Source organism: Erpetoichthys calabaricus, chromosome 5 (genome assembly GCF_900747795.2).
Source record: "Erpetoichthys calabaricus chromosome 5, fErpCal1.3, whole genome shotgun sequence".
In the NCBI taxonomy this organism is placed as follows: domain Eukaryota; kingdom Metazoa; phylum Chordata; class Cladistia; order Polypteriformes; family Polypteridae; genus Erpetoichthys; species Erpetoichthys calabaricus.
In genome coordinates, this window is record NC_041398.2 from 204,329,236 (window position 1) to 204,344,046 (window position 14,811).

The 14,811-nt window shown below is 35.6% G+C and overlaps 1 protein-coding gene across 2 annotated transcripts in view; it reads left to right on the forward strand.

The window, feature by feature from the left end:
• The window catches only part of frmd3 (FERM domain containing 3), a 276,915-nt gene extending 263,745 nt beyond the window's left edge, over positions 1–13,170 (forward strand). For both annotated transcript variants that reach the window (XM_051928615.1, XM_028802430.2), the window contains one exon: positions 12,041–13,170. In XM_051928615.1, coding sequence (XP_051784575.1) covers positions 12,041–12,660 — 620 coding nt within the window. In that variant the 3' untranslated portion in view covers positions 12,661–13,170. The remainder of the gene's footprint in view (positions 1–12,040) is intronic.
• Positions 13,171–14,811: the final 1,641 nt, after the last annotated feature.

Genomic DNA, 14,811 nt, shown 5'->3' on the forward strand with positions numbered 1-14,811 from the left:
CTGTGTATATATATGTTGATATGTGTATATATATATGTATATATATGTGGATGTCAATATGTATATATATATATGTATATGTAGATATGTGTATATGTAGATATGTATATATGTATATGTATATTTATGTTTATGTGTGTGTATATTATATATATATATATAAGACAGCAACACTCATAACAATAACAACACAATTACATTGACAATCATGTTACGTTATTTTTAAAATGTTTCCTTTTCTTTTTCATAACCTCTTTAACACACTACTTCTCCGCTGCGAAGCGCGAGTATTTTGTCTTTTTCCAAACTTCCTTGATGATCCTAAGCCCTAAAGGGACTTTGTAATGAAGTTGTCTTTATAACATATTGATTGAATGGTGCTTTAATACTACATACTATTGCTTAGCAGGTAGGTCACCAGTGTTAATCCTAAGGTTTGTCAGGGTATTTACATTGTTAGTTTGGTGGCACTGCCTGCATAGCAAAAAAGACAATATTTTCATTTTTAGTTCATCATTAACTGGCTGCATTTTATATTGAAGTATGTATAACATTTTCTTTAAATGGTAAAATCTGAATAAAGTGTTTTTAAATTTGTTTTATGGTTAGGATTTATATATTCTTTTTTTAACATTAACATTATGTTGAGTTACAAGTAATTTTTTATCCCCAGCTCTTCTATTGCAAGTGCTTTATAATAAATTTTATTTGGTGTTTAAATTGGGATATTTGTGCAACATGAGTTTTGTTTAATACAATCTGGCAAAATATTCATGTATATATAGTAGCTCTTTTGAAATTATATTTGTAGTATGCACCAAGTAGGTTTCCTTATATTTCATTTGTTAATTTATTTTGGACAGCTTGGTTAGTCATTAACACAGCAAAGTAATAATAAGTGAGAAGTACTGTATAAGCAAGTTACTGTGCAGGTAACACATAAAGCACCATCTTGTACATTAGGAATCCGCAGTAGCAGATAAGTAATAGTAAGAGAAGGCTTAAATTACTATTTATAAGAACTCTTAAATAACTTTAAAGCTGAGTGGGAGAAAATAATTGGTAGCTTGCCTCAAAAAGGCTGCCAAGGTTGTTTGTATAGTGGAGAAAGAGTAACACCTTAGTAAGATCTGTTTAAAGTTTCAGTTAACAATAGGTGTACTACTAAGAGTGTTGTACTAGCAAGTGATGTCGCTGCTGAGGGATCTGCTTTTGATAGTGTGCTGCAGACTGTGTCAGTGTAGTTGGGATTGGTCCCATCTCCCAGCACAATTCTGCTAATTTAAACAGGAATAGCAATATATTAATCTGTCAATCCCTTTCTATAACCAACGTATGCAGTTTAGGGTTGTGAGCAGCTGGTGCCAGTCCTGGCACCATTGTGGAAAATGTAGAATCCCAACTCTGGATGGGGTTACAGTACATTACAGAATATAGTCACTCATTTCTGAGTCACCAGTTAATCTAACTGTATGACATTTTGCCCCAGTACTGCCATATAGCCTAGCATTAATATATGTTAAAAATTATAATATTTTACACAGCATAGAAAAAGAAATATCACACATTCAAAAGTAACTTTAGATTTAATATTTAATAAACAATAATCATTATTTCTTTTGCATATAGTGAGAACACAGCATAAAATAACAAAGTATATTTATTACTCCATCTGTACTTCTATCCATTAAGTGTTTTCATTTAATATTTAATAGGATTTCTTAAATTATGCAAACTAGAATGTTTTTATGCATAAACAAAATTCACTTTGACCTTGAGTACCAGATATTAAAGAAATGTTTCAGGACCAGTTACTTTTTTAATGACAATGATAATGACAGCATTAAATGAGCAGTTAGCTATGCCTTTGCAATGGAGTACATTTCGTGAGTAGTAATAAGGGTAACTAGATTATCACAAACCAGCAAAAACTAAGTACCTTTGCAACAAATTTTATGCAAATATTCTATGTTGCATTGTCTATTATTTTTCTGTGTAAGTAAAGTGAATAGCTATATCTTAAGCTAACAAAAATAAAGAGTGGTCTCTTTATCAAAAACATAACCTTGACTAACAAATGCTGCAGAAATGTTTAATCAGGAGATTGATAAAAGTGTCTCAAAGTATAAAGATTGGGGTGGGGCGGGCGCACAAATGTTTCCTATAATGAAATGATCTCCTATCAGGCACCAATTCATAACTGAACCTAATGCTGTTGGGATAGGCTCTGGTTTTAATAGTCAGAACTAAATATAGTAAACTTAGAAATTAAAGGATGGTATGGATATTTTGAAAAGGGAAATATTACTAGTACAAAAAATGAATATGTACTGATGAAGAAAAATTATTATTTACATAATAATAAATAAAATGAGCCCTTTGGCAGTGTAAATATGCTCCTTCAATTCATGGCTCCAAACTAGGGCTCCATAGCATGGTGTGCTGTTATGTCTGAGTCTAGGAGTTTGATTTCAAAGTATGGGAGAGTGCAGTTGGGGGAGTCAATGGATATATGTGTAATGTAACATGTAACTCTTATCCCTAAATATAAACTGTTTTTCAGTTGTTAACAAAGATTTTTCCTAAAGCTTTTTGATAGGATAAAAATAAAGTAGAAGACATACAATACAGCATTTCTTTTTCACATTTATCTCTTTTTTAAAAACTGTTTAAATAATTTTGGCTTTTGAAGTTTAATTTTGGGTTTGGATACCTTATGTGTAGGTTTTGCATCTTCACCTTGTTCTCATGTGGCCCTGTTTCAAGTATTCCTGTTTTCTCCTATCATATGCTCTGCTATTAGGGCTGTCTGTATGTCTAAATGGCTTCTGTGTGCTGTATTCTTCTTCTTCTTCCTGAGTTGGATATCTAAATTAAAAAATAATAATTGTCAAGGGTATTTTATGTATAAATAAACTTAGGAAAAAATCAGTTGTGTGATACAGCTTTGAAAATAATGGAATTTTATGGTAGTCTTCAAAACCTGATAACTAGAATAACGAAATATGGCCGCATCAGAAAATAAAACGAGTATTTATTAGTACCAGCTGCACTAAAATTAGACATTAGGAAGTCAAGCATCTCTAGCCCCCAGCTACCATAAAGAAGTTAGTGTGCATGTAAGTGTGATGGACTGACTAAACAGCTCAGAGAAAGGCATCAGTATACTGACAATCACCTGGGGCTCTGAAGCTGCAAGTCAAGTGGATGAGATCTGACACAGATATCTTCCCTGGAGATTCTAGAATGGCAAGATCATAGTTTATTAGATGTATTATTAAAGAATAAAGGATGAAGCTTCAATGAAAAAAGAGTCACCACTAAATTTGTTTTTCTCATGATTGAACTATGGTTTATAAAATACTCAAAGTATGTGCAGAAATGGCTAATTATTGTAATGTAGCAATACCTGAACATGAACTGCTTTAATAATAATAATAATACATTTTATTTATATAGCACCTTTCCCATGCTCAAGGCACTTCACAGAGTTTAAAAAAGAACAGCAGGGTATACAGTATATAGCATTGTACTAAACCAGATAATTAAATAAAGAAGAGTAAGATAGTAAATTCAGAGAAAAAAAGTTGTCACTTTAAAGTTTTATTTTATGTTATTCTTAAAATGTAGAGATAGAAAAAGTTAAGATGATGCAGTAAGTAGTGCTACAGCTTCATAGTACAGTTCCTAGACCTTGATTTGGATCATGCCTGAGGTATCCTCTGTGTAGCACTTGGATGTTCTTCCTCTGCTGCTTTTTGATCTTTTAAGATGACTAGTTTTAAAAATCAAAACAGAATGTGGTAGACTTAAAATGTATTATATATAAAGAAGACAGTGTGGGATAAACTGCTAATTTACTGAACTATATGATGATAATGCAGTCAATTTCTCTGCATTCCACACCTCACTACCTACTCTTTAACCATCATATTTACTAATGTATTGATTTTTCAAAAGGTGTACTGTATTTTTATGATACTTGACCATTTTAATCTGCAGTGTTTATCAAGAAAATATTTGTGTCATCTTTTAGAAATGTTTTCCAGTATGTTAAAGGGGTTAGTATGTTAGATGACTAGCATTTCTTATATTCCACATAAATTTCTATTTTTAATTAAACAGCAGAAACATTAATTGATTGCATTTAGAAACCATTCTCAAATAACCTATGTCTTTTGCATGCATCCAAACAGTGAGAGGGTTGGGAATCAAACCAAGTTACATGAAGCTTTGAGACACAAGCATAAACCAGTGGGCAACTTTTTATGATGTGTGGAATATCTTTATCATAAAAAATGTTTTGCTGAGACCAGCCACTTGATTACATGCACCAATACCTGTGCCAGGTGAACTTGGGCCCTGTGCTGCAACACTAATATTCCTTGATTAGAAATCCTCATGAATACCTCAGGGTGTTTTACAGGTGGGCTTACTGGTTTAGAAGTGGAGTTCTGAGGGTGCAGGAGCACACCCTAACTTGTACTGACATGCCAGTCTTTTCTTGTAACTGCATAGTTACCTTGCATTCCCATCTTCCCATTGTCAGTATCACTGAGTGTCTCAGTAGCTGGCATGGTTATCTAACAGCTTTAGTGATCTAGATCACTGTATGTATGGAGATTGCACATCACTTGTATGCTATTCTCCCATATTCCAAAGAGAAGGATGTTACATTAATTGAGAACTCTAAACTGACCTGGTCTGTGTGCATGATAATCTGGCATCCAGTTCATAACTGGTTTCATATCTACACACAAGCTTCATTTTCATCCATCCATCCATCCATTATCCAACCCGCTATATCCTAACTACAAGGTCACGGGGGCCTGCTAGAGCCAATCCCAGCCAACTCAGGGCACAAGGCAGGAAACAAACCCCGGGCAGGGCGCCATCCCACCGCAGCTTCATTTTCATGTCATCTTCAAATGAAAAAAAAAAACAGGTTGAGGAAACTGACAGATGGATTCACAAAATATTTTTTGTATCTTTTCTTTTATCTTTTATTGTGAATGCCTTGGTTGTTTTTGAAACTATCTTCTGTCACAGCTTTAATGGGAATAGTGTATTGAACTAATCCATTGCCCTTAGACTGGCACTATTAATTAAACTTTGTGCTATAATTACATTTAGCAGTCCTGCTTATAAAAAAAAAACAAAACAGTAATATTGAATTGCTGAATAGTTTGTATACAGCTGGCCAAATCTTTGTTGGAAGTAAAACAGCAGCATGTGCTATTTACTAATCCATGCAAAGCAGTGAATGTAAGCTATATAAATAACTTCTTACGTATGGATCATCCACTCCCTAGTGCCATATCTTAGTTAGCCCTTCCATGGTGCTGTCATTTGATTCATTCTTAGAGGATTCCAGCTTGTCCTGCACAACTTTTAGCAGTCTTTCCTAAAGGTCATAAACAGCATGAACAGCACTAGTTTGAAGACATAAAAAATAAATTAATCCAAAAGTCACCATGGTAAAATGCCAACTTAAAATCACAACTAGAAGAAGTGTTCACCTGCGATTAGCAAACTATACAGCCAGAGATGTGTATGTTCGACTGTTAGGACATGGACCAAAGATTTCCGGAAAAGGTAAATGCTTTCCTTGTAATTTTTTTTGCTATGCTGTATCAATTTTATCATTTTAAAAATATGCTACAATATTATACATCAATAGATAAATAAGTATTACTGAATTAAAACAGGTATAATTGACTAGTAATACATTTTGTGAAATGCACTCCCACTTAATTATTAACCAAATATATATTATAATTTATTATATCAATGAAATATGAATGAACAGTGATTTGTCTGTTTTAACTCATGGCAAGAGAGCTTTTGAAATAGAATTTGTTTCTCTTTATTAGTGTTATATAACTAATTTGCATGAATTTTATTGTTATGAAAAACATGATTTAAAGACACAGATGACATTTCAGAGGCTTTTGACAAAAATAATCATAGTTTATGACTTAGTATCATTTTTCTGAGATCCATTTTTAACAATATATTAATAAAGTCTGTGTCGCAGTATAGAATTCTGAAAACCTCAGGCACCAAATTGGTCACGCTTTTGTGGCTATGCATGTTATTCTGCAGCATCTAAACCCAAAGCAATGGGTTTTATCAGTAAGCACAATGTACCATAAGCAGCTGAGGCTCTCTTATTGCCTGACTGCTACTGTTCCGTTTTTCCAGTATGTAACTTGTTGTATTGCACATTGCATATTTTCTGTGTTGTTCTTTCTATACTTTATGTAGTTTTTTTGTGTGATTCTTTGTAAGACTGCTGTCTTCCTTTATATTTATTTCATGAACTTTTTATTGCTACTGAAAGACCAATTCTAATGTATTGGTTACATATGCAGGGAGCACAGTGCTACTGCTTTAGCACCTTCAGAGACTGGCTTAATTTCTAAGGCTAGTTAGTGTTTTTCCTGTGTTGTCAGGGAATTTACCCAAGTTAGACTGGCTTTCTTCCCACATCTCACAGACATGTTTGTTAGGCTGACTGGCATCTGTACATTGTTCTGGTTTAAGTGAGTTTGCAATGTAGCGTATTGATATACTATTCATTACTGGTTCCTATGTCTATGTCTTACTCTGATTGAAGATGGACAGATGGATGAATGGTACATAAAACTAGCAAAAATCTCTGTAGAAAGAAAGTATTGGAAATACTGTAAATAAATGTTCAGTTACATTATGTTGATATTGATGAATTTTTTAACCGGTTTTGTTGTTTACTAGTTACACTTAACTCCTGAAGTCAGAAAATAGAATAAATTAAAAAATGTTTCATATTTGATATCTCTTGTCCAACATGTACCTTTGGTGTTCCTCTTACACTTTTCCTCAGTATCCCTGTGTGTCTCAGCTTCTCTTGGCCTGCACTTTTTCTCTTAATTGCATTCCCATAAAGCTTCTGAAGACTCTGTCGTTCTGAGCCACACTGCTCAACTTGTGTCCACTTTTTGACTACCACCAATGGTAGATTGTTCCCCATTAATTGCTGTGAAGACATCATTTGTATTCTTGCAAATAATTCCAGTCTTTGAAAAGTGACTCAGGTTATGCATTATTAGTATTTAGCAACCCAATTTTGCTTGATACATTGTTCGCTTTGTAGACACGGAAATGCTCCATTTTAGCCTTTTTGTTTTTGTAAAAAAAAATTTTCAAAAAAAAATGGGACATCAGGAATCGAACTTCGGACTCCTTGTGCTATCGTCCCTACCACTAAGCTACCAAAGCTAAACTGACCAATCAAATTGCTGAGATGGACTGAACAAACTTACACATATACACACACACCCCCCCCCCACACACACACACACACACCCCCAACCACACAAACACACGCACACACACACACACACACAGACATTAGTATTGATGGTTGAAACTTTAATCTCACAGACCATGCAGTCTTTAGTGTCATTATTTTGTCTGTGTTACTTATTTTGTGTTAAGAATTATTTCTGGTGCAGTGCACTTCCACAAGTCCTTGGTTCAAATATGAGCCCAGGACCTGGCAATGTGGAGTCGGAACATTATTCCTGTATTGGCATTTTTCCCAAGTGCTCTTTTTCCTCAATTGATTTTGTATGGCGTGTGTGTGCGAGTGCGCCCCACAATGGATAGATCCTATCTTATGATACCTGAACTTATTAAATGAGTTAGAAGATGGATGGACAGAAGGACTGTTTTATCATTGAGGTTGGTTAGTTATTTTCAAACTGATTTTATACATCTTGCTGTTAAAGTAAATTAACTGCTTGGGATGGTAACATGTGAATTGGAATGAATACGTTTAACATGGTCTGAAAAAGATTTCCAATAACAGTTACAGTAATAATGGGAAACAGACTTTCATTATTCAGAAAGCACACCATATATTAAAGCTTCTGTACAAGGCATAAAAGCACTTAACTCTGGATATTTTTTATAACTAAATGGATATGTCCTTTTATTTGTTGATAATGTTTTAAGAATTTTCATTAACACTCTTACTATTTACACTAAACAGAATGTCTATTGTTTTTCCCCTCTCACTGTTACTGTAGAGTTCCTGCCTTCCTTGCCTGTTTCTGTCAAAGTCCTTAAGACTCAAGCCTAGTTTAGCGCTAAAGTGTTTTCACTGAGGAGTATTCCCATGTTGGCATAGATATTCACTGTAGATAGCCCAAAACGCAGTTCACAAATATGCTTTCAGGTTGTTTGCAGAGTTTCATTGTGGCTGTCTTTGTTTGCACATTGTCAGTTACTCGTTTTGATTTGTTCTTATTTACTATTTTTAGTATTTTATTAATTGATTCATATATTTATTTATTCCTTTCTAAATTGTTGTTTTTCTTTTTTTTTGCAAATTTTTCGTTAAAACCTTGTAACTTTAAGCTAAATGATTTCTATGAAAATGTGCCATAGAAGTACAGTATGTGTTGTTGGTGTTGTTTTCAGTCCCTTGTGCATTTCTATCCTTGCACCAATTACAGCAATAGTAGCATTCAACACCAAATCCTGAATTTTATTGATTAAAAAAATAGGTGGAAATTCTTATGTAAGCAAAATTTATTTTATACTGTACCTTTATGTAGTGAAGAATATCCGGGGCACTTGTATGATTATATACCACAATTGTTTCTCTCTCCATCCATCCATCTTCGGCAGCTTATCTGCATCCGGGTCACAGGGACAGGAGTTTTAATCAGTGATGCTCAGATATCAATTTCCCCTGCCACCTCCTCCAACCCTTCTAAGTGCATACCAAGGCATTCCCATGCCAGCCAAGAAATATAATCTCTCCAGTGTGTCCTGGGTCTTCTTCAAGGTCTCCTCCTGGTTGGACTTGTCCAAAACACCACCCAATGGAAGCATCCAGGAGGCATCATTTGCGGTTACCTCAGCTGGCTCCTTTCAATGCAGACTGCTCTACTTTGAGCTCCTCCCGAATGTCTGTGCTTCTCACCCAATCTCTAAAGCTCAATCCAGACACCCTGCAAAGGAAACCAGTTTCTTCTACTTGTATCCACAGTCTAGTTCTTTCGGTCACTACCCAAAGCTCATAACTATTGGAGAATGTTGGTGAGGGCAGGAATGTATATCGACTGGTAAAATAAGAGCTTCACCTTTCAGCTCAGCCGATGGGGATGGTGGCCCTCATCTTTAAGAAAGCGGACCGGAAGGTGTGTTCCATTTTTAGGGGGAATCACATTCCTCAGCCTCCCTGGCAAGGCCTATGCCAGGGATCTGGAAAGAGAGATTCGGCATTTGATCAAACCTTAGATTCAGGAGGAAGAATGCAGATTCCATCCCTAGCTCAGAACACTGGTCCAGCTTTTTACCCTTAGGAGGATTCTGGATGATTCATGGGAGTATGCCCAACCAGTCTATGGGATTATGGGGTACCAGGCCAGCTGTTGCGGGATATTTGGTCTCAGTAAAACCAGAGTGAAAGCTTGTTTTGCATTGCCAGCAGTATGTCAGACTCATTCATGGTGGGTGTAGGACTCAGCCAGGGCTACTCTTTGTAAATTTGTTTGAACAGAATTTCTAGGCGCAGCCAAGAAGTGGAGGGTGTCCAGTTTGGTGGTTTGAGGATCTCATCTCTGCTTTTTGCTGGACGATGTGGCCCTGTTGTCTTCATTGGGCTGTGACCCTAGACATGCATTAGGGCTGTTTGCGGCTGAATGTGAAGAACTTGTGATGAGGATCAGCACCTTCATGTTCATGGTTCTCATCTAGAAAATGGTGGAGTGCCCTCTCCAGGTTGGGGATGAGGTGCTGCCTCAAGTGAAGGAGTTCAAGTATCTTGGGATTTTGTTCATGAGTGAAGAAAGTAAACAGCACAAGACCACAGTTGTTTCTATATGTACTTTACGAGTGTGGAGGTTTTCTCTTTGTGGTCCTGTTACTCCCAACATTTAAGTGGCAACTTGAGATTGCAGTAATGTGAATGAGTGAGGGTGTGTCTTATGATGAACTGGTATTCCAGCCATATTTGGTTCCTGTCTTTTGCCAGAATAAGCATTATGTCCCTTCATCCCTGCACTGAAATCAAGTTTGTAAAATTAAGGGATGGGTAGCCTGAGGTACACTCGTATATACCTAAAGAAGAATTAATTAATTGTACCTAATTAAGCCAGACTGCTGACTACATGTGGTAGACTTTGCTTCATTCTTATTTTTAGTTCATGCTTTCTGTGTGTGCTCATTCACTAACAGAGTACATAATACAGAATGAACAGATAGTCTTTTTTGGTGTTAAATGTTATAAGAAGTAAAGAAAATAATTAAAATATGAAGAGCCTGGTTATAATTATAGAACCAAAATGCCATCCAGTGCATATTTTGGGGAGATCTAGTCATTGTTTTAGCATTGTTCTGCCTCTCAGGTTTTACAAATGTGGCACTTCTGTCAGATGAGCTCAGTCTTCAAGCAACAGTTGGCTTTCCCGGGGTCAGATGTAAAACCTGAACTTTCAGATGGATTGCTTGCACATCTGCTCACAATGCAGACCTGTTTTTCATAGGCCAAGAGGCAGGCTGACATGCTGTTTGAAATGACGAACAGCAATGCTACAAAAATAGGTTTTGGCGCTCCACTACAAAGAATTGAACAGAGTGGATGCACAAAATGGATTTCATTCTGCAATGTATACATAGGTTCTGTTATCACTGGCATACCTTTTAAAAAAAAAAAGCTTAAAGTTCAAATACAATCTGAAAAATGTTTTGATGCGTAGTCATCAAAACTAATCTGGACGTTGAGCTCTGTCTTTTAGAAAACAGACAGAAAACCTATATTCATTAAAATATGAAAGACTAGCTCCTTTGTATAACATAACAGCCTGATCACTTTTAACCTGGGGTAGTTGATTCTGTGGGTAATTTTTTGCTTACTACCCACAATGTCAGTGCTTTTCTGTCTACTGTGAAGTGGTGAAGCACTTTCTGATTCACCTAAAACTGCATCTGGAGATTGGAAAATAGCCCTAACATAAACGTGGAGAGCTTCATCCATTTATCCAGGTTGTATGCTCAATTTTTAGAAGGCATGTGAATGTAGTAGCTAAGGAAGTACACTTTAAGCAAAAAGAAAACAGATTTGTTTCCTGTCTCTGAACTACTCTCTGACCCTAAACAAATCTCTGAAAATAGCACTGCTTCAGCTATAAAAAGAAATATGAACATATGTACTGTGTATCTGTACTTGTTACGTGCTTTGAATTTGCATTTGCTATAAAATGCACTATATAAAACAAAGGTTGTTTTCTCCAGAGTTGTGATTAGTCAGAACATCCTGACAGCATTGTACACAACACATAAACCAAACTGCCACTCAATTACAGGACTCATGCACACATCTCAATGCTATAAATCAATTCAAATTGGTTACAGCACATTTTAACAATGCATAATTAAGACACAAAATTATTCTATTGATCCAGTTTTAGAACTATGAATGGTATTTGTATGGGGCTGGTCAGGCTAGCTTTCATTCTTTTCAGCAGCAAATTCTATGCTGTCATTTGGTTTCATTCAGTGTTCCAAAATTCCAAATGTGAACATTGTGGGTATTCATCTCTCTCATGCCTGGTTCCAGGGTGAATCCCTAAACATGGAAAATAGTCTCTTAATATTTTATGGAACTTTCATGTTAATTTGTATATAGTTACTGGCATATTTGTCTTGTCTCTTATGTTAGTACCTGTTTTCCAAAGAGAACCTTACCAAAACAGCAAAGTTTTCTACAAAATATCTTCACCACTGACATGATGTTCTTTGCATTTGAAACTGATGGGAGTCTTAGAACATGACTTGACTAGCATCATGAGGGGTTTTCTGCCTACATATTTTGCATTAGAAGAAGCCTTTTTATTCAATCAAAGCCAACTGAATAATGGCCACTCACTTTACTAAAGTAGTGTATCTGTGTCTTAAATTTTATCTCATATATATTTATCTATCAGGCCTTTTTGAGAATGTTTATTATATTTTTTAACTACAAAACTTTTCTTTTATGTCTTACTAGGTTTGCTGGCACTGCGGGACACTGTGCACCTCACCCCACGTAAACAGACTCCATCAGAAACAGACCCTGGAGAGGAGCCTGAAAGCATAACTCCCGAAGTATGTGTTGAAGACAAACAGGAAGAGGAGGAAGATGAAGCCCTTACAATCTCGGAGCTCATGTACAACCCTTGTTCAAGTGTCATGCCCACACCAGTAGAAGATGGAGGCATTGATCTGCTTTTTGACAATCCAGTTAAGCCAGGAAAGGACATGGATCCTGATAGGGATTCATTTGAAGAATTGGAGGCAGACGAGAGAGCATTCTTAGTTGCAGAGGAGGAAGAAATGCAAGAGGTAAGATGGTTGCTGGGCCAAAGTTATGAGCTTCTCACTGGCAACAAGCAACTGAACGCCTTTGTACGTAGCTTCATCCAGCTGTTGGCTGTGGGACTCGGACTGTTGTTGCTGGTTGTACCACTCCTCCTGGTACTTTTGGAATCAGACATTGATATTTCCTTCCTCCATGAGATTCGTCAGACTCCTGAATTTGAGCAATTCCATTATGAGTACTACTGCCCCCTCCGCCAGTGGGTGACTTGTAAAATAAGCTACATTCTGGAAACAATGGGAGCATCCTGAAGTTAATGACGGTAAAGGTCTTACCCTGACTAATGTTAAGCATCAAAAAGAGAGTTGCTTTCAATTACTTGCAAGGTTGTATTGATTGATAAATATTCGGTAGTGGCTTTACTATATCACAGAGCAGCTAGAATTTGTGTGATTAAATTCTAATGTGTATGGGTTATGAATGAGCCAGTAGGTTTGGTAGATTTATTGTCAGCCTCATAATGACTGATATTTATGTTTATGCACATTAAAGGTGAATAAGAGTTTACAGATCAGCTAACCATATGAAGATACTGGTTGCAGGATACAATATAAACTGAAAAATGTATAAGTATGAGTAACATGGTGACAGGTGGGTTTGAAACCTTGGCCCAGTCACTGTGTAAGTAGAGTTTGCACTATCCTATCAAATCTCTGTGTGTTTTTCTATGGGTAGTCAAGTATTTTCTTACCCCAAGAATACACAAGTAACATTAATTGACATCTCTAAACTGGACCCTTATGAGTAAGTAAATTTAGAAAATGGATGGATGGCTGGATTTACTGTATGAAGGTGATTCATTCACAAGTAAGTATTCAATGAATAGCAATGCATAACACATCAATTAAAAATCTTGACATTGATACACAGCAGCATTTTTATTATTCATATCTTGCTGATAATGCCTATTGTATCTACTGATACATTCATATAGGATTAATAAAGACTGATGAGTCTACTTGATAAGGTGACAACAATCAAACCGCATAGTCATAACATATTTGCATGTTATCTAATGCAGCTCTAAAATTAATACTGCCTAAGGATTACAAAAAGGATCGGGCTCTGTTGTTGTCAATATAGATTATAAAGTGCATTTATCTGTGTGGCTAATTATTTTATTCAATGTGTTTAAAGTACTTTTTTTCTAATAAGGATATATAAAGGACAGTCGGCATGTAGCAAAACATCCTTTTGTTCAGTATTGTTTCATTGGTAAATTCAGAAATACAAGATATTATTTATTGTTTTGCTTTTGTTTTAATAGTATTTTGTGCCTAGTTTGTATTATCAAAAACTGTGAAGATCAATAGACTGTGAGAGTGTAAAACACCTTAATAAACTCAATGAAATTAAAAACACAGGCATCCTCCGAAGCTAACCCATACAAACGTTTGTTACAATTGAGTGGATCGATAATTAGTCAATTGCTTCTTTATCCCTAATTTAACTTGGTTTGATGAGAGTAAAATGAAAATGAAAAAGTGTCCCAAAGGTTTGAGCTCACCAACAGTTCATTTTTTCCTTTTTATCAAATTTTGAACCACTAAACAAGAACATGTTGTATTTTGGATGGGAATTAAATAGTTGTTCACAAAAAAACACTAACCTGAATTTAATAATGTTCTAAATAATTCACTTCATCTTGGTTGCAGATCTTTTTTTTAGAGGATCACATCAACTACAAGCTGTGGAGGGTATAGCAGACACCCTTTTTTCTCAGCTTGATATGTGTATGTTTTGGACAACGATAAGTGTTGCTATCAAACAGTCTAATGATGTTTGTTCTGGACTATGGGAGAAGGGAGGTATTGCAATAAGTACAAGTTGCACTATAACATATAAAGTTTTGAATGCTATGATGAAAAGTGTCCGCTTACAATTTTTCAACTCTGTCTCATTTTTTGTACTAAAAGCCTTCAATGAAGAGTTTATTCTTCTTCAGGCTGTGTTTACATAGGTTTAGTCTGATAACTCTTATTTCCTTACACAATCCCAAGGTACACTTTATGTTTACTGATGATTCAAAATTTTCATGGTGCCAAGGCATATGCATGAGTGTATCTTGCAATGACCTTGTAACCCCATCCAGGGTGATTTCCTGCCTTAATGCAGTCGTGACCAGGAGAGTCTATTTGGATATATGTAAATGTACTTCATAATATAATTATTTATAATGTACATTTTCCTTGTTATTGTAAGACTCCCTTTATATAGAGACCAATGTATTGAAGTGATGTGTTAATACTTATTACTCAAAATAACTGTACTGTTCAAAACTGTTTCCCCCATATTATACAAAACAAGCTTGCACTGTTTTTTGAAAGCAACACTCAATTTAAAACTGTAACCATGGCCTATACAAGCAACTTTGTTTATGCTCTTTTTAATGTTTTGTATAT